This window comes from Panthera onca, chromosome C2 (genome assembly GCF_046562875.1).
Source record: "Panthera onca isolate mPanOnc1 chromosome C2, mPanOnc1 haplotype 2, whole genome shotgun sequence".
Classification (NCBI taxonomy): Eukaryota; Metazoa; Chordata; class Mammalia; order Carnivora; family Felidae; genus Panthera; species Panthera onca.
In genome coordinates, this window is record NC_138347.1 from 109,144,490 (window position 1) to 109,172,379 (window position 27,890).

General features: G+C 40.4%; 1 protein-coding gene and 1 pseudogene across 8 annotated transcripts in view; one reads left to right on the plus strand and one right to left on the minus strand.

Moving 5' to 3' along the window:
* Window positions 1-27,890, plus strand: part of PLCH1 (phospholipase C eta 1) — a 218,498-nt gene that overhangs the window by 38,581 nt on the left and 152,027 nt on the right. The window contains exon 1 of one of the 8 annotated variants that reach the window (XM_078432226.2): window positions 22,528-23,007. The exons of the other annotated variants lie outside the window; for them this stretch is intronic. Coding sequence (XP_078288352.1) covers window positions 22,965-23,007 — 43 coding nt within the window. The 5' untranslated portion in view covers window positions 22,528-22,964. Of the gene's footprint in view, window positions 1-22,527; window positions 23,008-27,890 lie in introns of those variants that run through there. 8 annotated transcript variants of the gene reach the window in all.
* Window positions 25,764-27,592, minus strand: LOC132684100 (small ribosomal subunit protein uS17 pseudogene; annotated as a pseudogene).

Sequence of the window (27,890 nt, forward strand, 5' to 3'; positions counted from 1 at the left end):
TTTAAAAAGATTTTTTTTAATGTTTATTTATTTTTGAGAGAGAGGCAGGCTGCAAGCGGGGGAGGGGCAGGGAGAGAGGGAGACACAGAATCCAAAGCAGGCTCCAGGCTCTGGGCTGTCAGCACAGAGCCCAATGCGGGGCTTGAACCCATGAACTGCGAGATGATGACCTGAGCCGAAGTCAGATGCTTAACCAACTGAACCACCCAGGCGCCCTAGTGCTTGGTTTTTTAAAAAAAAGTATTTTATTTTTGGGGCACCTGGGTGGCTCAGTCGGTTAAGCGTCTGACTAGTTTTGGCTCAGGTCATGATCTCATGAGCCCTGCATTGGGCTCTGTGCTGAGAGCGAGAGCTTGCTTGGGATTCTTTCTCTCCCTCTCTCTTTGCCCCTCCCCCACTCATGTCATCTCTGTCTCTCTCAAAAATAAATAAACTTAAAAATTTTTGTTTTATTTTATTTTTAACCTCTCCTCATCCCACTTTCAAACAGAGGTTAATTGGAGAATTTGCTGTGAATTAACTGACCAAATTGATTTATGCACTTTCCTCCTTCTGTGGTCTGAGACAGATTACAGCCAGCCTTACAAAAGTGGATACTTATATATTAGTTATAACACAAAGGAAATAACCTTTAATATGAGCTGGTATGAAACAGACTTACTCTATAGCTTTTTGGAAACGTGATGTTTCTTCATTTCCTAGACTTAGAAAAAATTCTCAATGAAAGCCTCAATGAAATGCTATTTATTTTATATTTTAAAATTGCAAGTTAATTTCTTTTTTTATCTTCCTCCACGATGGGCATTTCATCTGTAGCTGGTTTATTGAGTATTCTAAAATTAGTGTAGCATTTATAAGAAATTATTTAATCTTTCCCCAATTAGTATTTTTAAAAGTACTCTTTGCAACATCTTGGGCAGGTTCTATTACTTTCTTGGCTATTTTTTGATTACTGAGGGTCTGATCTAATTTAAAACATTACTCTCAAACTCCTTTAAGCCCCATCTCCTCCCTGACCCCCAGCACAGGCTTGAGCTGCCTGTTGGGGGCTGATGGTGGAGGTTCATGTGGCTCTGCTGTACTTCTTCCCCTTGAAGAGGAATTCGGACTTTCCTCCTCAGGTTTTGGTACAAGGAAGAGAGATGGGGAAGCAAATTTCTTCAAGCCCACACCTGGGCACCTGTTTGTATGTCCATGGTGGTGAGGTGATCAAGACCTGCTCTTGGTCCATCTTCCGTGCATGTTTAATTTCACTTGGCCCCTCACCAGGGACTCTTCAGAGAGGGCCTGCTGTCTCCCTCCAGCCCCCCTCATTCTCTGTTCCTAATTGCTTCTGGCTGAGGCATGGCTTCCCTTCCCCTGAGGACACTTGGGCAACTGTCCGGCCCTACTTGTCTCTTATCTCCATGTTTCTTCATGAGGAGTTGTGTGCAGACTGCTGTGGGCTTTGTAGGATGGGAAGGGGTATACAGCCGCTGTCTGCTCTTCCCAGCCTTACTGCCTGTTGTCTGTTTTGTCTCTTCTCACACTGTTATAGGGGTGAGTCCCACAAGCCTGAAGAAACCTCTGAATCATTCTTTGCTGGCTCTTCCCCTTCTTGTCTCTGGCAGTGAGGGGTGCTTCCTCTGATTTCACTCCTCAGAGTGCTGTCCTGCCCTTCAGGCTCTAGGCTGTACACATAATAGGGGATCAGGTAATGTGACTTTGATTGGGTGGAATCCTATCCCCCTAACCCCTGACAGTTTCCTCTGACCCCTCCAGAGCCACTCTGATTCTTGTCCACACCAGCTCGAATTAGGGTGACTTCATTTCCCCAAAGGTACTGGTGGTTTTCATTGTGCTTGCTTTGCTCAAGTTTATGTAGCTGGATTGATCAGAACCAAGCAGTGATCTAGATTTACAAAAATCCACGCTGAGATGTCTCAGCCTCTTTTCCCTATTTGGGAATCTAATGGGGAGATTTTCCTGGGTAACCGAGTCCACAGTGATCTCTTTCTTGTCATGCTTTCTATGTCGAGGCCACTCACATTCTGTAATGACAGAGGGGATGAAAAGATCTGAGTCGAGTGCAAAGTGGCAAACTGAAGGTCTGGATATTTGGGAAGCCTAGGTTGGTGAGAAGTAACAATGTTCAGTCTTTGAAGCGTTAGCTTCAGCTGCTAGGAGCCACAAGCCTGTTGCAGTTAAGTGAGATCCGTGGCAGGCCTTTCCTGTTGGACCTTCGAGTTCCTTCTCTTAAACCATGGTCATTGGCTGTCCAACCAAGCAGAAAGGCCCATGATTGTTTTACTCCTTTATGCTTGGGAGTACCAATCTTCTGATTACTAAATTAGAAAGAAGAAATAACATGTCTAATAAACAGTCACCGTTTCCTTCAGATTTGCAGACTTCTCACATTGTAAATGGTTGCTCATGAGAATTATTTCCCTTTAGACCTGTGTTACAAATTTAAGCCTTTGTTCTTTAAGCTGCATTTCCATAATTATAATTAATTTTCCCCTGCTCTCTCATTTTCCCAATTGTCTTTTCCTCCTCTGTGCCTAATGTATGCACAGAGATTGATGGGAGGATGAAATGTCTTTCCGTGAGTAGATTCAGGGTTGTTTCAGGGCAATGTAATTATTTAATTTAGTTGCACAAAAGATCCAGGTTTTTTTTTTTTTCTTGGACCACAGTAATAGTTATTAGTGATTGCATTTGTAGTCACAATACCATTCTATTTTGCAGCTATGAAAACAGAGGTTAAGAATTGCAGTTTGGGGACACCTGGGTGGCTCAGTCAGTTGAGTGGCCAACTCTTGATTTCAACTCAGGTCATGTTCCCAGGGTCATGGGATCAAGCCCCACATCAGGTTCCGTGCTGAACTTGGAGCCTGCTTGAGATTTTCTCTGTCTCTGTCTCTCTGTCTCTGCCCCTCTGCCACGCTCTCTCACTCACTCTAAAATAATAAATAAAAAATTGTAGTTTGTTCTTTTGTATTGTGTAAATGAAAAGTCATCCCAATAGACCTTTGATACTTTATGTATTACCTTAGGGCTCATTTCGCTCAGCAAGCATGTCTGAGGTTATTACAAGTGCAAACTCTTGGTGTCAAAGGATATTCAGATCTCATATTTAAGGCTCGTGGCTTAGTGTGGAGTGGTTTCACCCTTCCGCAGCTTCAGCTCCCGTCCACATGCCGGTAACTCCCAACGGTGCACCCTGGTTTAGACTGCCCTTCGGTGCTCCATACCCAGATGTCCACCCTCTCAGCTGACACTCTGCTGATGCCGTCCGGGCCCTCAGACTCACGTCTGCAGCAGAACTCCCCTGTCCCGCTGGTACCAGTTGGCCTCGCCAGCCTCAACTTGCTCTTCCCCTCCTTCATTATGCCCTGGCTGTGTGGACTTTTGCATTCCATGCTCACAAAACTCACTCCTTCACTTGTCCAGCTTTCAACTCCTCCTTCAGATCCCAGAGTAAAGGTCCTTTCTGCAGAGAAGCCTTTTCTGACTTCCCAGACTAGGTCAGGCTCCTGTTTTAGGCTCTCCTGTCGCTCTGCACTGCTGACTCACTGTGTCATCCCTGTGGTAATACAATAGTTTCATGAAAACCAGTTTAATTTCTGTCCGCCCCATTCCTTCTAAGTTCCAGGAGAATAGAGACTTTTCTGACTTCTATCTCTGGTACGTTGTACAGTACGTTGCATATATTATAGTAGGTGCTCAGTAAAATACTGCGGAGTGAATTCACTCAACAGGGGAGATAAGAACCACCTACTGTTTCATTATTTTTGCACTCTGAGCTAAGCTTTTTATCTTTGTGCTGTGGAATGCATCAGTTCTCTGGCTGCAGACCCTCTTCTTTCCTTCACTCATGCTTTTGCCTTAGAAAACAAAGCAATACCCATAAACCATTCCTTCCTGAGATTGAGAAGGAAAAGGCCACTTCTGCTGAGAATCCGAGTGTGCTTTAGAAGAGATTATTACAGATGTGTAATGGCTTGAAGTGGAAAAGGACAAACCCATTTCTTTAAAAGAATTTTAGACTTTTTGAATTCATTTAAGACTACCCTCCAGAATTTCCATGTTGGTCATATGTGTGTTTATTTTATTCAACTCTGAATATGGAGGTTTCACTCATTAAAATAACACTATCAGCAAAACCTGTTTAATTGCGGTATTTTGCATACTGTTAAAATTCTCTGCTTCTTGTGTCTGAAAAATGTTCATTCCACAGAAGTGAGTGTTGTGTGTGGGCTAATTCTTACCCCAGAGAGCATAGAACAGACCTGCACCAAAACAAAAGCACCAGTTTTCTCTGTAAAAGAGGAGGATAGGAGGCCTGGGGGTACATGAGAAGAATAATCAAACAGAACAGGATTTCTTTAAAACTTTAGCAGATGTACTTTATTTCAGATTTACAAACAAGAAGAATGGTCAGCACCTAGGTCTTTCATCTAAGAATCTCAAGCAATATAAGAGTATAATTCTGACTACCAAGTAGCAAAGTCACTCAGAAATAACACTGACCTGAGTAAGATAAATGCAGAGTTTGTGAAAACATTTTTTGTCCAATTTTGTTTTGCCTATTTTATAACTGGGTCAGAATATGTGACAGTGTTCTTAGACTTTTTCATATTTAAGTATAAAAGATGGTGACTTATGTCCAATTAAAAGGGAGAACAGTGAACACATTTATTATTTAGTGTCTATTTTTATTCCTTGCCAACCTGAAATTGAACATCGATGCATATTCACAAATGACCATTCTTTGAAATTACACCAAGGTATTGTGCTTTTAAGCTAGCAGGAGCTTACTGCTAGATGTGGAGACTTGTATTAATTAACTCTTAAAGCCACTGGTTCCCAGCCTTGGCTGCACGTTGGAGTCACCTGGGGATATAAAACTGTTGTGTGTCCCACTCCGAGATTCTCATCTAATTGGTCTGGGGTGTGTCCAGGATGTGGGGGAATTTTTAGAACTCCCCGGGAGATGCCAATGGGCAGCCAATTAGATTCTGGTGGATTGAAAACCCCGGACTTAAGGTGGCAGATACAGAGCTATAGAATTCATGAATTTGATAATGGTTATTTTCTATGATAGCCTGTATTGTACTAAATCATAGAAGTATGGGAAGAGGGGACATCTAATAAGAAGGATATGGACACAAATAGTGTGAATATTGAGGAAGAGGGAAAATGTAGAAGGGTCATTTATGCTTGGGATTTGTGGATGCTGGTTTCCTTAAAATTTTTTTTTTCTCCATTTTATTTTTCTGGTGATAGCAATGCAGCCTCACTGTAAAAAGAAGTTGGAGAGTATAGAAAAGATCAAAGAAACAGAAAACAGTAATCTTAGTATGTGTTTTATTTATTTATGTATTTATTTATTTAAAGCAAGCTCTACGTCCAGTGTGGGGCTTGAACTTAAAATCCTGAGATCAAGAGTTGCATGCTGTACCAAGTAAGCCAGCCAGCCACCCCTTAGTATGTGTTTTAAGTCACCCCTCAGTGTGTTTTAAGTCTCTGCTTTCTTAAAATGATTGAAAAACCAAAGATTAAGTAGCAATTCTCAACTCTGGTTATACATTAGAATCTAAAAAATATTGATGCTTGGGGTCTAGTTCAGTCCAGTAAAATAATCTCTTGGGTGTGGGACCCAGATATCTTAATTCACTGATTCCTTATATCTACATTTTTATCTAGGTATATATCTATACCTCTATATCTCTATATATTTATCTTTAAGTGAGTTTGATGCACTAGGAGGGGTGCGAATCAGTAGACTAAAGTTGTATTTTGTTTTTTAAAGTTTATTTATTTTGAGAGAGTGCATGCAAATGCAGGAGGGGCAGAGAGAAAGGTGTCACAGACTATGAGTCTGGAGTTCTCTCTTATCCAGCAAGAGAGCGGATGCAGAATTGAATATAAGAGAGGCTAATGTCTCGGAGGAGACAAGAGCCCCAAATCCTCTCCATATTTTGTTGCGCTCACAAGACATTATCCTTGTGGTGAATGTTAATAAAACAAGATCTTACACACGTGATGAACATGGAGAAAACAAGTTATTACCCACGTGGAGAACATGAAGAAAATAGGATCTTACACACATGAACATGGAGAAAACAATCAGATAGTAATCATTAACTTGCGTATGTAAGAAGCAAAGGGTCTGGGAGGAAAGTGGAGTTTGTGATCAAGGTACATTGGTGTCAGCTGGGAAGTAATTTCTTGTAGGTGGTATAACAAGTTACTCATGATCCCATTACAATATCTCGCTAGCTAACCTCGAGTGCATTCATCCTGTGGTGGTGTCTTTCTGCCCTAAGATTTTCTTCTTACCCATTTATGTAAGTAGAACCTATTTCCCCACATAAAGGGAGAAAGAGAGAATCCCAAGCAGGTTCCACACTGTCAGCCCAGAGCCTGATGTGGGGCTTGAACCCATGAACCGTGAAATCATGACCTGAACCAAAACCAGGAGTTGGATGCTTAACGTATTGAGCCACCCAGGTACCCCGAGGACTAAAGTTGTTGACTGACTGAAACATTGATTGGTAATGATTAGTAAGCTAAATCAGGTATTAGTTTACTGATGTAATTCAGTATGTAATTTTTCTTTATTCCGGGCAAAAGGGATGCTTGAAAATCTTGATTTTTATGCAGAGGCGTTGTGGTGGGGGGGCAAGTGATATGCTCACCTTCATATTTTCTTTCCTAACAGACTTCATATTTTTTTACGTTTATTTTTGAGAGAGAGAGGGGAGAGAGAGAGGGGGGAGAGAGAGAGAGAGCGCGTGAGCATGAGCGGGGAAGGGGCAGAGAGAAGACGGCAGAGGATCCGAAGTGGGGTTTTTGCTGTTAGCACGGAGCCCAGTGCGGGGCTTGAACTGACAAACCATGAGGTCATGACCTGAGCTAAAGTTGGACACTTAACCAACTGAACCACCCAGGTACCCTTACTTCTTACTCTTTTTTAATATCATGTTTTCTTAGTGTCCCGTGATTTGTCTTTATAGCCAATATATCTGTTACATGATACAAAAATGAACCTTTGAGCATTAACTGATCTCACAATGTTATCCATGGCCTCCTGATGATGAACAGAAATACTTTGGGAAGGTTCCTAAGAAGAATAGGTAACAAAGAACATATAAATAGTATTTTGTTGTGATTAATCCATAATGATTACTACCCAGTTCACAGCAGGATAATTTAAGAATTGATAGAGAAATAAAAATGAAACACAGGAATTAGAGGGAACAGTGCCATCATTTGGAATACATCAGATGTAATCCTGCATATCATTAGAATTGTTTGCCTATCTGCCTTGGTAAAGGGGTACCTAGAGACTTAGAGAAACACATACATTTTTTTGTAGATGGCAAACTTTGTCAGCCCTTGTAGACATCTGTTTCACCCCTAATCTCTCTTCGTGTGAGAAAACTAATGCTGAGGACCCCTGTGTTATTCCTAGAAGTTTCAGAGTGTGAATGAGAAATCTTGGATCACTTGTGTGCTGCCTGATACCTCCTTCTTTGCACATGGGGTTGTATGGTGGACACAGCAATTTGGGGCTAGTGTTAAGATAACTAAATTTAGACCTAGTCAGGAGGAATCCATGGATTCTACATTTGAATAATCTTGGGGCACCATCAGGGAATTTGAGTTAATTCTGAATCAAATTGGTGATGGTGGTTGCTTTACCAGCATTCTCTCTCTTGAGTCTTTCAACAAGACAGTTTTACAGATGAGACTCAGAGAAGTAAACAATTTGCTATCAGACCACATTGTTAGATTATGGTGTTCAAACACAGGTTTGTCAGACTCTTAAATCCTGGGGTTTCTCTACTTTGATACAATGATGTGTTACACAAACTTGTTTCTTTTAAAGCAATTGAGGGTGTGGGTTTGCGTGTTTTAAAAAGGCTTCTAGATCTTTTAGGGGCTACTGAAGAACTCCACAGAGACACCAATGTGAGTTGCCTTTAAGCTGAGAAGAACACTTAGGGAACCAGTGCACGGGGGCTGAGAACTGGTATCGGCTGTAGTGGTCCTTGGGAACATGTTAGAAATGCAGACTCTGAGTTGCACCTGGTACCTACTGATTTGGAATCTGCATTTTAACATGATACCCAGGTGATTTGTATACACTGTAAAGTGTAAACACTTCTCTGAGATCCACTGGGCTTAGGTGTGAACCCTTGAGCATATTCCTACCTCCAAGGAAGAATTGGGAGAGGAAGGGAGTTAGGGGGAAGAGAAGAACTGTTTCCCACCAAATGACACATTTGGATGGTGGAAACTTGTCTGTAAGGGATATAGTTAAAGACAGAGACCCCAAATGCTATCCCAATGCTCAGATTTTCTTTTTAAAAAAATTTTTAAAAGCTTATTTGTTTTGAGAGAGGGAGGGAGAGCGGGGGGGGGGGGGTGGGCAGAGAGAGTTGGAGACAGAATCCCAAGCAGGCTCTACATTGTCAGCACAGAGCCCGATGCAGGAATCGAACTCACAAACCATGAGACCATGACCTGAGCTGAAACCAAGAGTCAGACGCTTAACTGACTAAGCCACCCAGGTTCCCCCACAATGCTCAGATTTTCAAGTGGGAGACATGAAGCTATAAATGCCCAGGTAATTTTCTTTGTAGAATGGACTTAAAAATATGAACCTCCTATGTCTAAACCTAGGAAGGTATAGCTGAGGATATAAGCAATACCCTGGTCTGCAATGATGCATGGCATATCAGAACTAGCAAGGACTTGGGAAACCATCTGATTGAAGGATTCCCAACTGAACCTGTGACTGGGATTCAGGACATTAGTGAAATCATTGAACATTATTCAAAACACGCTATGTATATATGTATACATTTGTGCATCCTTCTATGAACACAGTCCTTAGTTTTTATCATATTTCAAAGTAATCTGTTATAAACCTCCCACTAAAACCACTCTTTTTTTAATAGATAAGAAGGTGACTGGTTCATATTCATACCAACCAGCTATTGGCAGAGTTAATTCTAAATGCCAACCTTCTGCTAATCCAGTTCAACTGGTCTTTATGATCTGAGCTAAGTATTATGAAATGCTATGTGGATTTTCTGCAGGATACCTCTTGTAAATCTCTTCACTTTCTGGTTATGGGAAATGGTTAGCTCTTTACAGCATTGGAATATTGTGACATAAAAGGAATTTTACCTGAAAGCATTTCAAAGCCTCTGTGTATTAGCCAGGTGACTAAGAAGATATTCATTGCAGAGATGCAACAACAGGGCAGAAAGTTCTGGGCATTGGCCCCGTTTGGCCCTTCATTGAGGGCAGCAGGGTTCCATGAGACAGGGCTCTCCCCACCCGGTGGCATCCAAGTGACTTTTGTATCTGTCTTCGTAGCTAATAAATGATTATTAACTCTCTGTGGGGAGCCAGGTGCTGAACTTTACAAATAGAGTAATATAATCCATGTAGCATTTGGATCAAGTAATGATTTCACTATCTGGTAATTTACTATCTGGTAAAGTGTTGACTCCATGAATCCAAAGGACATTTAGAACATTTTTCATTTCTAAGGATAAAGCTTTTAAAGCTGCTGCTCTGTAAAACTGTAGAAGAATGGCCTTTAGTTGTAGAAGTTAACTTGTTAAAGTGGTCCCTCTTTGCATCTACCAAAAAATAATAGAGTGTCCAGATCTTTGTGAATTACGTCAGAGTCCATGAGGATGGTTTTTGAAGGACAAATACTTGGCATCTCAACTTGCAGCCTGTGTTTGAGACCAACTTTCATAGATCTATGCTCCCACTTTAGTTCCTGAGAATCCACCTGGGAAATACTATTTTCATATGCCTCTTATTTTGAATCTTTAATTATATTTTTGATCTCTTGTCCCTTACCATTTGTCCTAAATTATATAAATCAGTGCAGATGTTTAATATCTGGCAACTGTAGGTACCATGATACTAATATTATAGATTTTTTTCTTGGATACATAACAAGTTCTGCATAAAGCATAGTACTAAGTTATTTTTAAATTAGATTAATTTCTATAAAGTGATAAAATGTTATTGGTTTCCTATTTTATCATCTTTAGTATTCATGAAGGAGCAGTTCTTTCCTCTTTTCTCCAAGGTCTTTAACAAAATTAGCCTTTGTAACCATTTTTATGCCAGTTGACTGTGAATGAGGAGGACTAATGAAGCAGAAAATTAAAACACTTCGGATGTTTTAATTTTAATACTAATTATTATTCTACACTTTACAGTTATTTTTCTCATTGATAAATTTATTGCTTTAAAAAGTATTTCTATCTTTTATAATGTTTTTTTTTCTAGCCACAGAGCTTTATTAAATTTTTGAAATTCTTACTATTTGTATGTATACCTTGTTAAGGAACAAGAATTTTGGTAGCTAAAAATCAAGTTGATTATTGGTAGAAGGCTTAATTGTATATGTTCTCAAGCATTTCACTGCCCATGTGTATGTAGATTTAAAAAAAAAAATGTTAACCATAGGGGCTCCTGGGTGGCTCAGTTGGTTGAGCATCCAACTCTTGATTTCGGCTCAGGTCATGATCCCAGGGTCTTGGGATCATACCCCACGTCAGGCTCTGCTCTGAGCCTGCTTAGGATTCTTTCTCTCTCTCTCTCTCTCTCTCTCTCTCTCTCTTTCCTCTGACTCTCTCTCTTTCTAAAATAAAAATAAATTTAAAAAAGTTAAACATAGGCCACTTGAATATATTTTCACCTTTAGGAGAGTATGCATTTTCTTTCTTTTTTTTTTTTAATGTTTATTCATTTTTGAGAGACAGGGTATGAGTGGGGGAGGGGCAGAGAGGGAGACACACAATCTGAAGCAGGCTCTAGGCTCTAAGCTGTCAGCACAGAGCCCGACATGGGGCTCGCACCCACAAACTGTGAGATCATGACCTGAACTAAAGTCAGATGCTTAACTGACTGAGCCACCCAGGCGCCCCTATTTTTTTTTTTTTCCATTTTTGATGACTACTTCAGAGTGGTTATACCATAATATTGGTGCTATTTTTTAAGTAAAAAGCCCCATAGTTTTTGTGTGGAATTTTCAGGGCTGGAAAAGACCACAAGGATCTCGAGAAAATCTGCGTCCAGTTTGTGAGATCCTTCTAGAATGAAAGCTGTAGAGAACAGGGAATGTGACTTTAGGGCCTGGCATGTGGGAGATGCCCAGTAAGTGAATGCACTCGTAATCTCCCACATTCTGTCAGTGAGGATCCTGAAGCCTGGGAAGGTCAAATGGTGGGCCTAAGATGAGTTTGCCTGAACTATTAGCAAGTGATAAGAACTAAGGCCCTGTTCAGTGTGGTGCAGGGTGTGGTACACACCATGTGCTACTGTTCGCCCATATTCACACGATTCTTGGTCTCATGCTAAATGGAGGCAGCTTGCTGGTTCCCAAGTGCTGGTATAACTATCAACCATCTGTCCCTGCCCTGGGTCCTTATTCCCCAAGCTAGTTTGAGCACAGGATGTTGCTTCCTTTCTGCTTCCTGCCTTAAATGTTTGTTGACCTAAGTTCTATGCTGGAATTCTGCAGTTAACAAAGTTGAAATGGCCCCTGTCTGTATAGAGCTTACAGCCTTGCCTCTCCTTTGCTGTTGCTCTCTTCCTCCCTCTCCACTCCCCCCAAGCTCACGTGGGAACTTTATGTTATGGAAGCTTTTTCTTTGGAAGTAATTGGCTCCTCAAGAATTGAGGTTGCAAGAATAAGAATACAACAAAGAAACTTCATTTGTGTTTACCCAGATTTACTTACTGATAACTTGTTTTTAATTTTTAAAAAAATATTTATTTTTGAGAGAGAGAGACAGAGACAGAGTATGAGTGGGCAAGGGCCAGAGAGAGAGGGAGACACAGAATCTGAAGCAGGTTCCAAGCTGTCAGCACAGAGCCTGACGCAGGGCATGAACTCACAAACCGCGAGATCATGACCTGAGCTGAAGTTGGACTCTTAACCGACTGAGCCACCCAGGTGCCCTACTTACTGGTGCCCTACTATTTACTGTTAACTTTAACACCATTTGCTTTATCAATGCAAACTTGTACACTCACTCTCTACACACATACACGCACACACACAAATTATTTTTTATGAATAATTTGAAAATAAGTTCCATACCTCATGGTCTGCCCCTAAATACCTCAGTATATACGTCCTAAGAATGGGGATATTACCTTTTATAATCATGGCACGATTATCAACTTAAGTTAATTTAAAATTGGTAAGGCCCTTTAAATGTTTTTTTAGGTCCTTTATTTTTGAAAGTTTTTTGTTTTTAAATCTGATCTCTATAGGGAAACAGACCTGGGGAAGGACACTAACAAACATAGAGAAAATGCTATGGCATCATAAAAACTACTAAATGGGGCACCTGAGTGGCTCAGTTCGTTGAGTGACACAGACTTCGGCTCAGGTCATGATGTCGCGGTTTGTGAGTTCAAGCTCCACATACAGCTTGCTGCTGTCAGTGCAGAGCCCACTTTGGATCTTCTGTCCGTCACTCTCTCTCTGCCCCTCCCCTGCTTGTGCACTCACAAAAATAAATAAAAGATTTAACAAAAAATCTTAAAACAACAACAACAACAACTAAGTTCTCAGGGTTGGGCTGCCCGAGGTGTGTGTGACGGGTACTTGCTTTAATGCTTTACCATTGCCATCTTGAAATTCTTTATTTTTTTTAAAATTAAGTTTATTGGGGCGCCTGGGTGGCTCAGTCAGTTAAGCGTCCGACTTTAACTCAGGTCACGATCTCGCGGTCCGTGAGTTCAAGACCGGGCTCTGGGCTGATGGCTCGGAGCCTGGAACCTGTTTCAGATTCTGTGTCTCCCTCTCTCTCTGCCCCTCCCCCGTTCATGCTCTCTCTCTGTCTCAAAAATAAATAAACGTTAAAAAAAAATTAAGTTTATTTATTTATTTTGAGAGAGAGAGAGAGAGAGAGAGAGAGAGACAGACAGACAGACAGACAGAGAGCACGAGCAGGGGAGGGGCAGAGAGAGGGAGAGAGAAGATCCCAAGCAGGATCTACACTGCTGGCACAGAGCCTGACATGGGACTTGAACTCACGAACTGTGAAGATCATGACCTGAGCTGAAACCAAGAGTCGGTGGCTTAACCAACTGAGCCACCCAGGTGCCCTGTTAAAATTCTTTATTTTTGAACAAAGGCCCATGTTTTCAGTTTGTACTGGACCCAGAGATTATGTAGCTGGTCCTGCTTAGAGGACTTTTATACTGGGCTAGGAACTTCTGAATCTGATACCGTAGGTACTGTTGTAGATACGGAAACTGAGGCTTAGGGGAATTTAAAATAATTTGGCTCAGGTTGCTGAGCTAGCTGGTGGGAACAAGATTTGAACTTGTGTCGTTTTGATTCCATATCTGATAGCTGTCACATAGTTTTCAACTACTCCGTACCCCTAACTCTCGCCCCACTGTGCTTAATTTCTTTTGGTTTGGAACTCCCTTTCTCCTTTTCTCCTAAGGATCTCTACCTTCTTTTGGTACCATAGGCTATTTCTCTCTCTCATCCTAAATCTCTGGGCTAATGTGTTTACTAGAAGGCCATTTGGGAAACTTTAATAAGTTGATAATAATTTTTGTGTCAAGGGAACAGCCCATGAGTAGTTTCCATCTTCATCTTCTCTCAGATTTATAGAGAAAAGACTTCCTGTGGTCGTTCCCTCATTCAGCCTTAACATATACTCCTATTGCAGTAACTGGTTTTCTTCATGCTCCCCAGTTTTGGATTCCTCCCATCATCCTTTGGGGTCTGAGGTCCTGCTTTATTCCCAGAGTCTTCCTGGGAGTTGGACAGCTTTCTGGAATCTGAGCTTCTGTGTTCAGGTGGGTCTCCCTGCTCTCAGACCTCCTTGGTGCCCACAACTGGCCTGACGCACTCTAGGCCCCGGGAGTGCATCTGTAGACAGGAAATTTACTGTTCCTTTTTTTGGAGTTTGTGTTGTAGTCCTCCCTGTGGCTATGTCCCACCTACATAGGATGGCTATTAGGCAGAAAAAAGATCAATAAGCCAGGATTGTTGTTGGGGGAAATAATAGAAGAGGAAAGAAAGGCTGAAGAAATGACATTCCTTGACCCAGGGAAGAGAGACTGGAAAGGAATACGTGGGAAATGCACTGTTGAAGGTGTGGAGGATGACCATATTCTGTCTCATCAAGAAAGCAACAAAGGGGTCGATTTTTCAATTCTGTAGAGTAATTTAGGTTAGGAATTTAGACTGTTGTGATAATGTTTGCATTGTGACATATTGAAAATTGTTACCAGAGAAGTCAGTACAATCCTTTTCCTTGGTTTTCTTCCAGAAAGAGGGCCGGGGTCTCTCTGCCTCGGTCTTTTAAGGTCATCCTTGCCCTGAAGGTCATCTTTTGTTGTTAAAATATCCTTCCCAGACACTATGGGATTAGAGTTTCAGAGGAGTGCATCTTCTTCCTGTCCTTTAGGGTGCTTATGGCCATTCAGTTCTCCCTGAAACCTGCTTCCTGTTCTCAAGAGCGTCTCTGGTCAGCTGCACAGAGGCAAAAACAGCTCTGAAGCAGGCTGGGGCTGGGGTCAGCTGGCTGTGAAGAATGAACCTTGCAGTTTGGTCCCTACTTAACCAGGCCTTGGCTTTGGGTGGCGTGTGACACTTTCCAGAGATGTGGCTGCTGTCTGTTTGGCCTGAGCTGTTGGGACTACTGACTGCATTCAGGGGTATGAGTTGCTCTCCACTCTGTACTCAGAAGAGCTTTGCTTAGAGGGAGGTCATTTAATAATCTAGAATCTCCTTCTCCCCTTTCCCTCACTCCTTTCTCCTACGGTTATCTTTGTGTTTGCACTCCTCATGGGACCAAGCTGTATATATAGGTAGTGTTCTGGGGTTCAGTATTAACGGATAAGGGGGTTTGCATTATGATGACCACGTGTGCCTCCCATTTGAATGCACATATTATAATCCCTCTTTGACTGTAAGCCAAGCCATGCCTGGGCAGATAATATCATTTACTTTTTTTTAAACTCAGAGATGTCAGATTAAGGCATGTAAAACGTCCTCTACTAAAATATCAGATAGGCACAAGCATGGTTATTATATAAGCAAATGGTCCTGCTTTGGCTGGAGTGCTGGAGAGTACAAGTACCTCGGGTTAATTCTGGACTCTTACACTCCATCTGTCCAGTCTCTCCTCCCAAGGGGGGAGGTAAAGGGGCTTCTCTGTTCAGTGATACACATGTCTCCTGAGTGCTGTGGGGGAGTTTGAATGTGTCACTACTTAAGTTTTGAGAATTTAATTAAAGCTTCAGCCCCAAGAGAAGATACTTGTTTTAATATATGTCACTGTCAACAACTATTAGAGATTCCCATGTGCCTACCTATCTCTGGTTAATTCCCCTCTCTTGATGTTATAATTAACACTGATCAGAACTGATGGTAGATATCTAAACAATTGATGCTGACTTTATAAAGTCTAGGTACCTTTATTTATATCTAGATATGAATTCATGAAACTCAAGTGTCAGTTTTCACATTTTCCATGTCTCTACCAAAAGCATTTCAAGCGCCTTAAGTGTTCACTGGCTGCAAGCTCCTGGGTTTCTTACAGGGCCTGTGTACAAAAACTTGCTCGTGAGGTCTCAGTTATTTGTGGATAGCTCAAACTGAAATCAAGCTCTGAGCCTATCAAGGATTTTATTTTGAATTATATTGGCATCTTCATGAAACTGATAGTGATGTGTCTGTACATTTTTATGCTAACCTATAAAATTTAAAGTGACATGACCAATAGTCATCTTTCAAAAAAATGAGAATGTTAATTTTAACGCCAAGAGTCTTGAGAGAGAGATCAATAAATCATCAAGGAAACATCATTTCAAAGAGGCAGTGGGGCCAAAGGGTGGCTCATCTCTGTCCTGTGGAACATAGCAATATTAAATATGGGTAATACTTAGTTTGTTTTGGGATTCATACGTTTAAAAATGTGTAGCAATTACTGCCCACTGATGCACATCAGGTATTTAATGAAGGAGAAATCCAAACTGGTTTATTTGACAAGCATGTGTGATCTATAGGACATGTTCCATATCATCAGAATACGTAGTTCTCTGTCTCCAGTGATGAATAAACAGCCATGGTAAGCCTGCTGCCTAAATAGAATCCTTGTTTCTGCCATTCTCAGCATAGTTTAACAGTCATTGGATAGAAACCTGTGTTCCTCCAGATCTTGCTTGGCTCTCAGATGACATTTTTGTAGTGCACTGGGTTTACAGTTCTGGTTATACTCTATTGTCTAGCAGTTATTTCTTGCTGGCAGTAATGTTAAGGGTGTATACACGATATGGGGGAAGAACCCTGTGTTTGGATTGGAAAGTCCAGTTTCAGGTATTCCCTCCCACCCTGCTGTTACTTTTGTGATCTTGGGCAAGTCATGAAGAGTCTCTGAGGCTCAGCTTCCACATCTGTAAGGCAAGATGATCCTGGTGCCTCTCCCACTTCATATAGTTGTTGCCAGGTTCACTGAGGCATCTGTTCCTTAAAGGGCTTTGTAAGGGATAGAATGGAAAGCACCACACAGGAGTGGCAAGGTTATCATGATTCCTGCCACTGAGCGTTTAAGGACATTACATACCCCTTTGTGGAGCACCTTAACTTTTTCTTTGAAGATGAACTCATAGTAACATTCTGTTTTGTTCCATGGCACTTGATGCAAAAGCTCTAGCAGTTTTCTGGGATAGTCCTGACAGGAGTTTCTGAGCTTCATATAATAGTGATCTCCTTAAATGCATTGGTGATGAATAGGTCATGGGTGTGTGCTGTGCTGGTTTGAGTGGATATAGGATCCCTACTCTTTTTAATCCATGTAACTTTCCTTAGTTGAGTCCATTGTAAATATAAACCAAGAGCAGATTTCCAGTGCTATCCCATAGATTAATAGACCCTCAGGGGCAAAGATCTCTACCCTTCAGTTAGCTGCTCTTCTTTGATGTCTGTGATTTGCATAGACCGACTAATTTGATGGCGCTGCCCCTACTTGAGAGCCAGGTATTTCCTAAGAGAGCTAGTAAGTACAGATGGTCTGGAGTGGTCAGGGGATTTTGTTGAAGGACTGGTGCCCAGTGTCCCCAGAATGACCTGAGCCAGCTTGGGGTGAAGAAGGGAGGCTCAGGCAGAATAATGCCGCAGTGGAGCATCCCCCTGACTTACCGAAGCAAATGTGCTCGCTCATCCTGGTAGCATGGATCTCCCTGGAGCATCCATTTGGGGGTATCCTGAAATCTAGCTCTTTGAATTGGTATGTATGTGTAGGATTCTTGTTGGGGTTTCATCTGTTTGTGTAGTTATATGGGTGATTTTGCTACATTATATTGAGGATTTGGGGCTCCCTGTGTAGTTGAGCGCACAGTGAGATTTCATAAAAGGAATTAAGCTCTAATAGTTCTATGTGCTGCTGTACAAGGCTTTCAGATGAAAAAATAGATCGCAGGATCTCTGTACTGTCTTATGTGGTGAAGAGCATTGGTCCTGAATACAGGCTGTGGAGATTCAGATCTCAGGTCTATGACTCATTTGCTGGACCAGCTCAAGGAAGTGACTTGACTTCTCTCTGCCTCAGTTTCCACATCTGAAACTAGAGAAAGGATTATACTTAATTCACTTATACAGGCATTGTAAGGATGAAATAAGGCATATGCAATGCTAGGAGCAGTGTCTGAAATATAGTCAGTGCTCCATAAATGTCAGTAATTCTCAAAGACATTTCTTCATTGTTTCAATACACCAGTGGGAAGGGATTATTTCTTCCCTAGTTGAGTATTACTAAACTGGCTGTACTCTAAAAAATGTCATTTTGTTTCCTGAACAAAAGAAGTAAATGCTAGTTCTAAAATATTAAAATGTAGTTAAACTTCAGAAGAAAATAAAAATACCTAGAGATATCATTGTTAATCTTTTTCATATATTTTTCTAGTCCTCCATTCTGTGTTTATATACACATTTTACATAATGAAAATCGTATATTTAGTTTGTATCTTTTTTCTTTTTTAAAAATTTTATTTATCTTAGAGAGAGTGTGTGAGTGTGAGCAGGGGAGGGGCAGAGAGAGAGAGAGAGAAAGAGAGAGAGAGAGAGAGAGAGAGAGAGAGAGAGAATTCTAAGCATGCTCTGCACTGACAGCGTGGAGCCTGACATAGGGCTGGAACTCCCGAACCATGAGACCATGACCTGAGCCATAATCAAGAATTGGATGCTTAGCCAACTGAGCCACCCAGGTGCCCCTCCTTTTTTCATATAGTATGTCAGACATTCTTCAGGTAATGCAATGTCTGGAACACTGTTAATGGCTAGATAGAATTCTAAAATATGAATGTATATTTTAGTAATCGTTCTCTTGTTGATAGGCATTTAGATTGACAGTTATTTTTATAACTAATACTAATGAAATATCCTTGTACATAGATTTTTATATTTCTCATAGCTTTATGATAACTTTCTAGCAGTAATGATTATTGACTAAAATAAATATAAACATTTCTATGACTCTTGTTGCATATTGCCTCCTGACTTTGCAATAAGTTTGTTAAAATTTATACTCTTAAAAAAATTTTTTTTAACATTTACTCATTTTTTGAGAGACAGAGAGCACAAGCAGGGGAGGGGCAGAGAGAGGGGGAGACACAGAATCCGAAGCAGGCTCGAGTCTCTGAGCTGTCAGCACAGAGCCCGACATGGGGCTCGAACCCATGAAACGCGAGATCATGACCTGAGCCAAAGTCAGACGCCCAACCGATTGAGCCACCCAGGCTCCCCAAAATTTATGCTCTTAACTTACAGTTTATCAGCAGTGTGTGAAAGTTCCTGTGAAATCAACCCTTCACTAAGTTACCTTGGTGCTTTGAGAGTAAAGGACAGGTTCTGTGCAAGGATGTGGCTCGGTACCACCCAGAGGCTCTTTCACTGTGAAGTTACCACTGAGTTCCACTTGCTTTTGTACTACTTTGAATGCACATAAAACTTAAAAAACATAAAAAATTGCATGGCTAATTTGAAATGATGGTTTTCCAGATGATTTTACTTACTAAGCATCTCTGTGTTCCTAAGCCAGAGGCCCTAACAGCTTCTGACAATGAGGAACATTCTCTAATTGGGAGAGTGAAGAATTCTGAACTTAGGCCTGAAATCTTTAGATGGTTTTCATCTGGCCTGAAACATGGAGCCGGTGGACAGGGCCTGACCTAGAGTTAGTTTGGGTTCGAATTCTGGTTCTAGCACAGCTGTATGATCTTGGGCATCTTGTCCAACTTGAATCTGTCTCCTTACCTAAATTTAAAATAAGAATACTAATAGATCTCCTTGCAGAATTTTCATGAAGATTAGAGAAGGTAATGTTTATGGTGTTTGGTAAATGGTAGCTTTTATAATAATGGCCTCACGAAGTGATGTGGCTCCCATGTTTGGTGTCAGTAGGCTTTCTGATTGGACTTGGGAGTCTTGAGGCAGCGATATATGCCATGCTTTTGCCCTGAGTTGGTCTCAATTTGGAATTATGTGGCTGGTGAGATTGAGGTGTGTGTGGAGACAGTATAGTGTACAACCTCTTTAGCATGTGACTTAATTAAATAAAGTTATATCCACCCAGTGATTGGAGTGGCCATTCACTTAACTTCTGGATATTGCATACTTATTTGTCCAAGTACGGGGAGTTGGCTCTTGGCCTATACTAGCTCATTTACCCTTCAGAAATACCCTATGAGGTGGGTGCTACAGGCTCCACATGAGGATATTTTAGTCTCAGAGAGGCCCCCTCAGTTGGGTTGTCAGATTTAACAAATAAAAATACAGGAAATTTTGCATGGGACATACTTATACTAAAAAAATTTTTGTTGTTTATTCAAAATTTGAATTTAACTAGGTGTTCTGTTTTACCTGGCCACCCCACCCGTAACTCCGCAAGGTCATGAAAGCTGGGACTCAGATTTTCCTCCATCTGACTCTGAAGCCCATGCTGTAGCCTGTTACTCTGTGATGTTTCTGTAAGAAATCTGAAGTAGAACTCAGGTGTGAAAGGTGAGGAAAATGTCGTCAGATGGGGCTTAAAGTCGTTCACTCATTGTAAATTGAGAAGCTGAACTCGGAGACACTTTTCTTTTTCACTTGATTGGTGGAAGAGACTTTCCTATTAGGTCTAATGACTAGAAATTGGAGACATCTAATGAGGTACCTATTTTGTATGCCAACTGCTGTGCTGGAACTAATCTGGAAAAGGCCCAGTCTTTTCAAATGAGAATTTCAGGTAAGAAGTTAAGAATTCTAAAGCTGTATGGTTCTTGCGGTGATCCAGTCAAAGGAAGCATCACCACCCCTTAAAGCCTGTTGACGTCGACTTTATACATGACCTTCTGCTGGGAGAACTCTGGGGAGTAACTAGGGGGCGATGTGTTAGTCATCCAGTGTCTCTGCCAACCCTAGAATAGGTGTTTCAAAGGAGTCTTTCAAACGGGCTGCATAGAGAATTATTTGCTGCTGCTGAAGAATTGGATATTTAATAAGGTGTAGATATTTCTGAACTCTAAAAAATCCTTGAGTTTTCCTTGGTGGTCAAATGCATACTCATGGGCCATGCCTGTTTTCTAAAAGCTCCCCCACCTGCTCTGTGGAGCTGCTGAGTGCTCACCATCCCATTCAGGATAAACCTGAGGCACTGCCCATCGCTGTGGTGGTGGGCTTCATGTTTGAGCCTTTCTAGGGAGGAGCCTGGGGAGCTTTGAGGGCTAGAGGGCCAGAAGCATGAAGAACCTATTGGGAGAAAACTCCCTATGGATGAGGAGGGGGAGGAGCAGTTTGCCCCCTTCCTCTCTCCTGACCCTACCTTGTGTTAGCATCACAAGATTGTGGTGGGGAATCTTTGGAAGGGAAAGGGAAGGGAGGTTTTTCCCAGCCTCCCTTGGGAGCACTTTGGCCTCCATCTCTTTCCCGGACGCAGTGAGAGATTGACCGAAAGATGCCTTTTGCTTTTCAGGTGGCTTTGGTTCTGATAAGTCACAGGAATTAGAAATCCATCACTTTGCACAAATTTTGTGTTATGGGAACACTATTGTCTTTTTGTATAAGATTATCTGGCAGTATTAAACGTTTGAATTTAACAGGAGTGGGAATTTCTGAGATACCTCAAATTTGGGGCTACCACTCTACTTTCAAAGTACTGGTTCATTAAGACTAAACAGTGAACCCCACTGCATTTCTGTGTTGATGTAAAGGATTTCAAGACTAATAACCATAGTATGATAATAATAATCATCATAATATAAAATAATTGATTCTAAGCACTTTATGTGTATTAAATTCCTGCAATAACATTTGAAATGGGAACTATTATTATGCCTATTGTGCAAATAAAGAAATCGAGGAGCAGACCATTTAAATAACTTGCCCATGGTCACACAGATGGTTGGTGGCAGAGTCAGGATTTGAACCCAGGCAGATGGGCTCCTAGACTCTTAACTGCTATTTTGGATAGGTGTATATGTCTCTCTCTCTCTCTTTCTGTGTATATCAGATGCAGTCTTGCAAGAAGGATCTCCTAATTATATGTACTTGCACATACATCTTTGACATTCAGATTTCTCAGAGTGTTTAAGAGTAAACAGTGGGGTTTGCAAATTGGGTGAGGGGCAATTCAGTTGGGAAACAGGTGAATAGGAATGGAGTAGAGCTTGATGCCTCTGAGGAGAGGGATGGGTTAGTGATCTGGGCTATGTGGTCCTAATGGGAGTGGAGTAGAGGGGTTGATGCTGGCATGTACAGAATGGGTGGTAATGGGAGTCTCAGGGGCACAGCTGAAGCTGGAGAGAAGAAAATGGCAAGAGGCCCTGATAGTAGAGAATTCTGGAGTAAGGGAGTTAATGCTCGGGATGGAGAGACCTAGTTAGAGCTTTTAAATGCAAGACTACAGTAAATTGCTTTGTGAAAGACCTGCCTGCCTGTTTTGTTTGTCTGTCTACCTATCTCTGTGAAGAAGTTGATTAAAACATACAAATAATTCTTATGTATATTTTAGGGAAAATTGTACTTTAATAATATGCTTGTTCATTCACTAAAAACTGGCTTTCTCAGACCCATTCTTGCTACTTCCCTTACCCACAGGCATGTGATTTTTACCTGAGAAGTAGCCTTTACTGCCAAGTATTTTGAAACTGTCACCTCGTTCAATCTAAGTTGGAAACATTCCAGTCTTTTCTATAATCATTGCTACGTTTGTGTGTGGAATAAGGACAAAAATCAAGGAAAAGCTTCAATGCTGCCAATAATATGTGCTCACCCTGACTGGCACAAAAGTAGTGTACAGTGTAGAGGACCACAGATAGCTTATTTTTTAATGGCTTGGTTTTGCCTCCAATGGAGTGATGTTTGCTTCCGAGAGTGTGCGTGTCTGTGTGTGTGCTTCTGTGTGTTTCTCTGTGTGTGTGCATGTTCATTTTCTGCATTCAGCCTGCGTCACTACCATGGTAATCAGTGTTTCTCAATGGCCTCTGTAGGTGAGGAGGGTTTCTTTGATGGTTAAAGACCTACACTTCCCAGACATTAAATGTGCATAATGCCTGGAGGGTTTTAAGCCCTGCACTAAGCATGCATGTCTCATACCCAAAGTAGCCACAGCGCCTGCATTCCCACAATAGCGGCAGCCCTGAGCAGATGCTTCCAGTGTTCTTAGCTGGCTGTGCTTTTCAGTTTGGGACAAAGTTCTATAATCATATCTCATGGATTTATTTTCTCCACACTGTAAAGCCTGGATTGTGAAGATCTCCTCATGCCATAAAGGGCAGAATGAGCCAAGTTCCTGGGGCTGCTGAGGATTTCTTTGCCTTTTTTTTTTTCTTTTCCTTTTTGGAGATGTGTATCAGAAAAAGGCTTTGCCTTTAGAGAGAAATTTTACTGCTCTTGCCAATAATGTATAACAATATTAAATTTAATGGCAGACCTTGAAGTGTATAAAAACTTGAGTCCAGAAAAAGGTAAGAGTCATACTACTAATTTTAAGGTAAGTGTAATAGTCCTAGTAAAAGATGGTAAATATTTCTTATTTTATATTATGTTTAATTAAGTTTAAATATTTATTTGAACTCTTGACAACATATTTGAGGTATTCTATTTCGATATGAGATGAAAAGGTAAAGTATTTTTGATCAGGCAAAGTGTTTTTTTCTTGCCAATGTGTACTTTTTGTAACAGTAGAATTTGCATGCTGATGAACTGGGGGTACATTGTAATAAAGTGGTCAGTGACAAAATCATTTGTATTCTTAGGTTACAAGTCAAGGATATAGATGTGCTTGAAAATTTTATTTGCCTGACACTTAGGAATAGTGAGTTTTAATTTTAACATTCCAAGTCTTATTCAGTTTGAAAATGACTAAAGCTGTATTTTAACTTTTTACAATAATCTGGACAGAATCATTCCCAATTTGTATCAATTAAAGATGGTCATGGATAGTGAAAATAATTAGCTTTATAAAATGACATGGTATAAGTACTCAGCATAGATAAAATGGAGGCAGAATCCATGTATCATGTTCTTAGAGTCTGTCAGCTCCTGTAGCATGAGAGAAACATTTGAAAGTGTGAGTTAGGAGATCAGAAATTTAAAATAGATGGACACTGTTCTTGAATTATAAGAAATATTCCTGCCTGTTCAGACAGAATAAATGACATGTCAAGAAATGTCTTCTAAACTTGTCTTCAAACTGAAATTCGTCTGTCATTTCAGATTATTCATGTGTGTCTACTCAAATGTGACTTTATCATGCCAGTGCGCTGAGAGCCTGTCTTGAGATTGTTGCTAGTTCATGGTATCAACTTCAGTGTGTCATGTTCACAGTAACCAGCGTTGATGCTTCCTTTTTATTCAAAATATAGATCATGGATGAGATTTCTGAGCATGACCGAGTTTTCTAAGCCTTGGAAGGATCTTTTATATAGAAATAGGGTAGGGTTTGGGGATTTGGTTAACTCAACATGCAGTTTGTCAGAAGGATTTTCCATTTAGAGTTTTGTCTTAATATGTTTGGCAACTCTTTCGTATGCTGAATATAGGAGTAAGTTGAAATGCACAGCATACTGTCAAGTTTCTCTTGCTTTGCACATCAGGGAAGTAATGATGAAAATGACTTCCATTACTTTGACCATATAAGTGATCTTTAAGACTGAATTAAAGTTAAAATGAAACAGTATGGACATTTGCAATGAGTTTTTCTAGTCATATATATAAGGTAGATGAATTTAAGGTGTCTTGTTTCAGGGTAGATATTTTCACATACAGATGGTCTTACCAGAGATTTTTTTCATGAGCATATATTTCATATGTTACTTAACACATTTTCAATTATTCAGGTTAATGATTCATTTTGCTGAGTGAAAAAATTTTTCTCTACTGACTGCCTATCTTGGTATTAATCTTACTGAATAGCAAGACTATTTTTAAAGAAATCTTTCTTCTGAATTCCAGAACAGTTTTAAATGATATATCGTAGATTAAAGAGATCAATTCATTTTCATAGTGTGTTAAAATTAGTAGATTCTAATTTTCACCAAACCTGAGTTGTATTTATTATTAAACGATGTTAGTGGAAGTTGTTTCAAATGATGGGGATATAAGGTTGAAAAATGTTCTTTGAGAGCTAGAAAGACCAGAGAGAAGAAACCTGAGTTTTGATGCCATATCTGTAGTGTTAAAACTGTGTTAAGTGTCAAACTCATGCTTGCTCCTATATTGTGTGTATTTATGCATATACTTAGGGAAATACTATTAGCCTCAAAATTTAGTATAACATAATAAGTCTCTGAGTTGGAAGTTATCTCAGTGATTCTTACTACATTCAATATACTGTAAGATACTTGAATTGCAACATAAAAACAGAAGTCAGAAGAAGCTTTAGGCATATAAGGCAAGCGTTTTTATAATCTTGTATGTCTATGAACCCCAACTTCCTTTTTAGCAACTAGAGATAATACTACTTCTTACTTCATAAGGTTATTATAAGAATTACTGGTATAATGCCTCTGAAAGCATTTGGAAGATGGAAGGGCCACAGAAATATAAAATGACATAAATATAGAAATAAGGGTAATGCACATTTTATCTACTTTAATTGAAGACAAATTTTATTTGTTCTGGAGTGCAAATAAAAAACACTTTGACCTAGAACCTTGGTAGCATCTGCCACTAATTTTCCCTTTGGCTTAGTATAACCTACATGACAGCAGGGTGCACACTGTGTATTGAATACCTTATGCTGATGTCAATGTAGGAATGAGTCCTAGATTTCTAGAGCAGGAAGAAACCATAGCAATCTTACTCTTTTAAGGAGGAAAAAACAAAAACAAAACAACCAGGCTGTACATTTTCCTCTGTGACATGAAGTAGATCTGTGGCTGGAATTGAGCCCTCTTATTCCCAGATGATGATGGCTGGACCTACTCTTTTTAATCATACAGATTTTTGCTTTTAGAAGATGCTAAGCATTTTAGATACTTATGATTTCTCTCTTTATGTCATTTGAATTCTTTGTACAAGGGAGGGGAAAACTACTTTGTACAAGGGAGGGGAGTTTCTATTGGAATCCATAACTGCTACTAGTTAATTGGTACAATCAAAGATATATTGAATGCTTTATGTACAAAATGCTGGTAGGGGATATGAAAGTGAATAAAAGTATTAACCTTTTTTTCAGTAATTCATAGTATATTGCAAAGACATGCTTATATCAATGTAATTATGGTAGCACTGTAATAGAGGAATATATTCCAGTGGTAGCTTGAGCATAGAGAAGTAAGCAAAGGATTTCTGGAGGTTGAAACATTTGACTAAGCTTTGAAGAATAAGAAGGATTATATCTGGTAGATAAGCAAGGATTGAAGATGAAGAAGTAGGCCAGGGCCAGGTGTTATACTAAAGACCTCATAATCCAAGCTAAGAAATTTGAACATTATCCTCCTTCTCTCACCCCCCACTCCAAAGGAGGTTTTAAGCGGGGGAGAGATAAATCTGATTTGAATTTCAGAAAGATCTCTCTGACAACAGTTTAGAGACTGAGGGGAGGGATGAAGCTAGAGCAAGGGAGACCAGAAGGCTCTTGCAGTAAATAGGTGAGAACACAATGGTCCCAAGTTTCTTAGCTTAGATCTTTCATGAGAAAACACGGGACTCTGAAGTCTACATTGCTGTCCTTTGCCCCTGATCAAAGCTGCTCTAGAATTCACCCTGCTTCTTCCTTCCACATTTTATCCGATCACTGTCTTGCAATTGGAATATATTAGCTACAAGTAGGTAATATTACCTGATGTGAAATTTAACATTTCCGCTCCAAGTTTCTGACCTCTTGTCTATTAGTATTGTGCCTGATTATGTACCTGTATTTCTTTTACAGAGAACAGAAAATATTTTTCCCAGGAAGCTCAGAGAACCCCAACTCAACCTTTTGTTTTAGGTTACAAGACATTGATTTGAATGTTGTCATGAAGCTTGCATAATCAGCTCAAATATAACATTAGAGTAGGGAGGTCAGTGATCATTTCTTGGTATTTAACTTTGTTAAAAATTATGATTTCCCTATTTCACAAAAAGGGTAAAGCTTATGATACTGTGTACTTTATTCTATTCCATAGATCAATTAGTCTAGTTCTGAACTATCTAGTAAGGCAAGTTCTTTATCATTGTTCTCATTCAAATTTTTTTCTCTTTTCATGTGTTTTTTTGTTCTAGATGATTTTAGAAATAGCCTGGAATGTCCCCAAAGTAATTCTGTTAGGATTTTTTTTAATTGGAATTGCATTGCATTTATGGAATAACTGAGGAGAATCACCAACTTTAAGACACGGAGTTTTGCCTTTGAGGAACAAAGTAGGACTCACCAAATTTTAAGTCTTTTTTCACGTCGATGAGGATTAAGAGTTTTCTTCATGTAGCTTGTTTACATGTCTTGTTAGGTTTATTCTTGTGGTTTCAGTTGGTATTAGGAATAGATTTTTTTCAGTTATCTTTCTTTCTTTCTTTCTTTCTTTCTTTCTTTCTTTCTTTCTTTTTCTGGGAAAATAACTTTATTTGGGGGTGTGGGGTGTGGGCAGATGTATAGTCCCAGAATTTCTAGAATTGCTTCTTGGTGCCAGTGGCCTTCATGACTTTGAGCATGTTGAAGTGCACACTCTTGCTCAAGGACTAGCACTCGCCCACTGTGACAGTGTCACCATTCTGAACATCCCTGAATCGGGGACAGGTACACAGACATGTTCTTGTGTTTCTCAAAGCAGCTGTACTGTCAGATGTAGTGGAGGTAGTCTCAGGGGATGACGGTGGCCCTCTGCATCTTCATCTTGGTCACCACGTCAGACAGAATCTGCCCTCAGATGGCATTACCAGTAAAGGGGCATTTCTTGTCAATGTAGGTACCTTCAGTGGCCTCCTTGGGAGTCTTGAAGCCCGGACCCTGTTTTTATAGTACCACGGGAACTTCTACTTGCCAGTTTCTCCAAGCAGGATTTTCCTCTTATTTTGAAAGGTGGTTGACTGTTTTTGGTAGGCACGCTCCATCTGAATGTCCACCATGTTCCGAGAAGAGAGTTCCGAGAAGAGAGTTACATTTTCTTATGTTTAAGAACAGTTGAAAACCTTTCAAATTTTTTTTTAATGTTTATTCATTTTTGAGAGACAGAGAGAGACAGAGCATGAGTGGGGAAGGGGCAGAGAGAGGGAGACACAGAATCTGAAGCAGGCTCCAGGTTCTGAGCTGTCAGCACAGAGCCCAGTACGGGGCTCGAACTCCTGAACTGTGAGATCATGACCTGAGCTGAAGTCAGACGCTCAACTGACAACCACCCAGGTGCCCCAAGAGCAGTTGAAAATC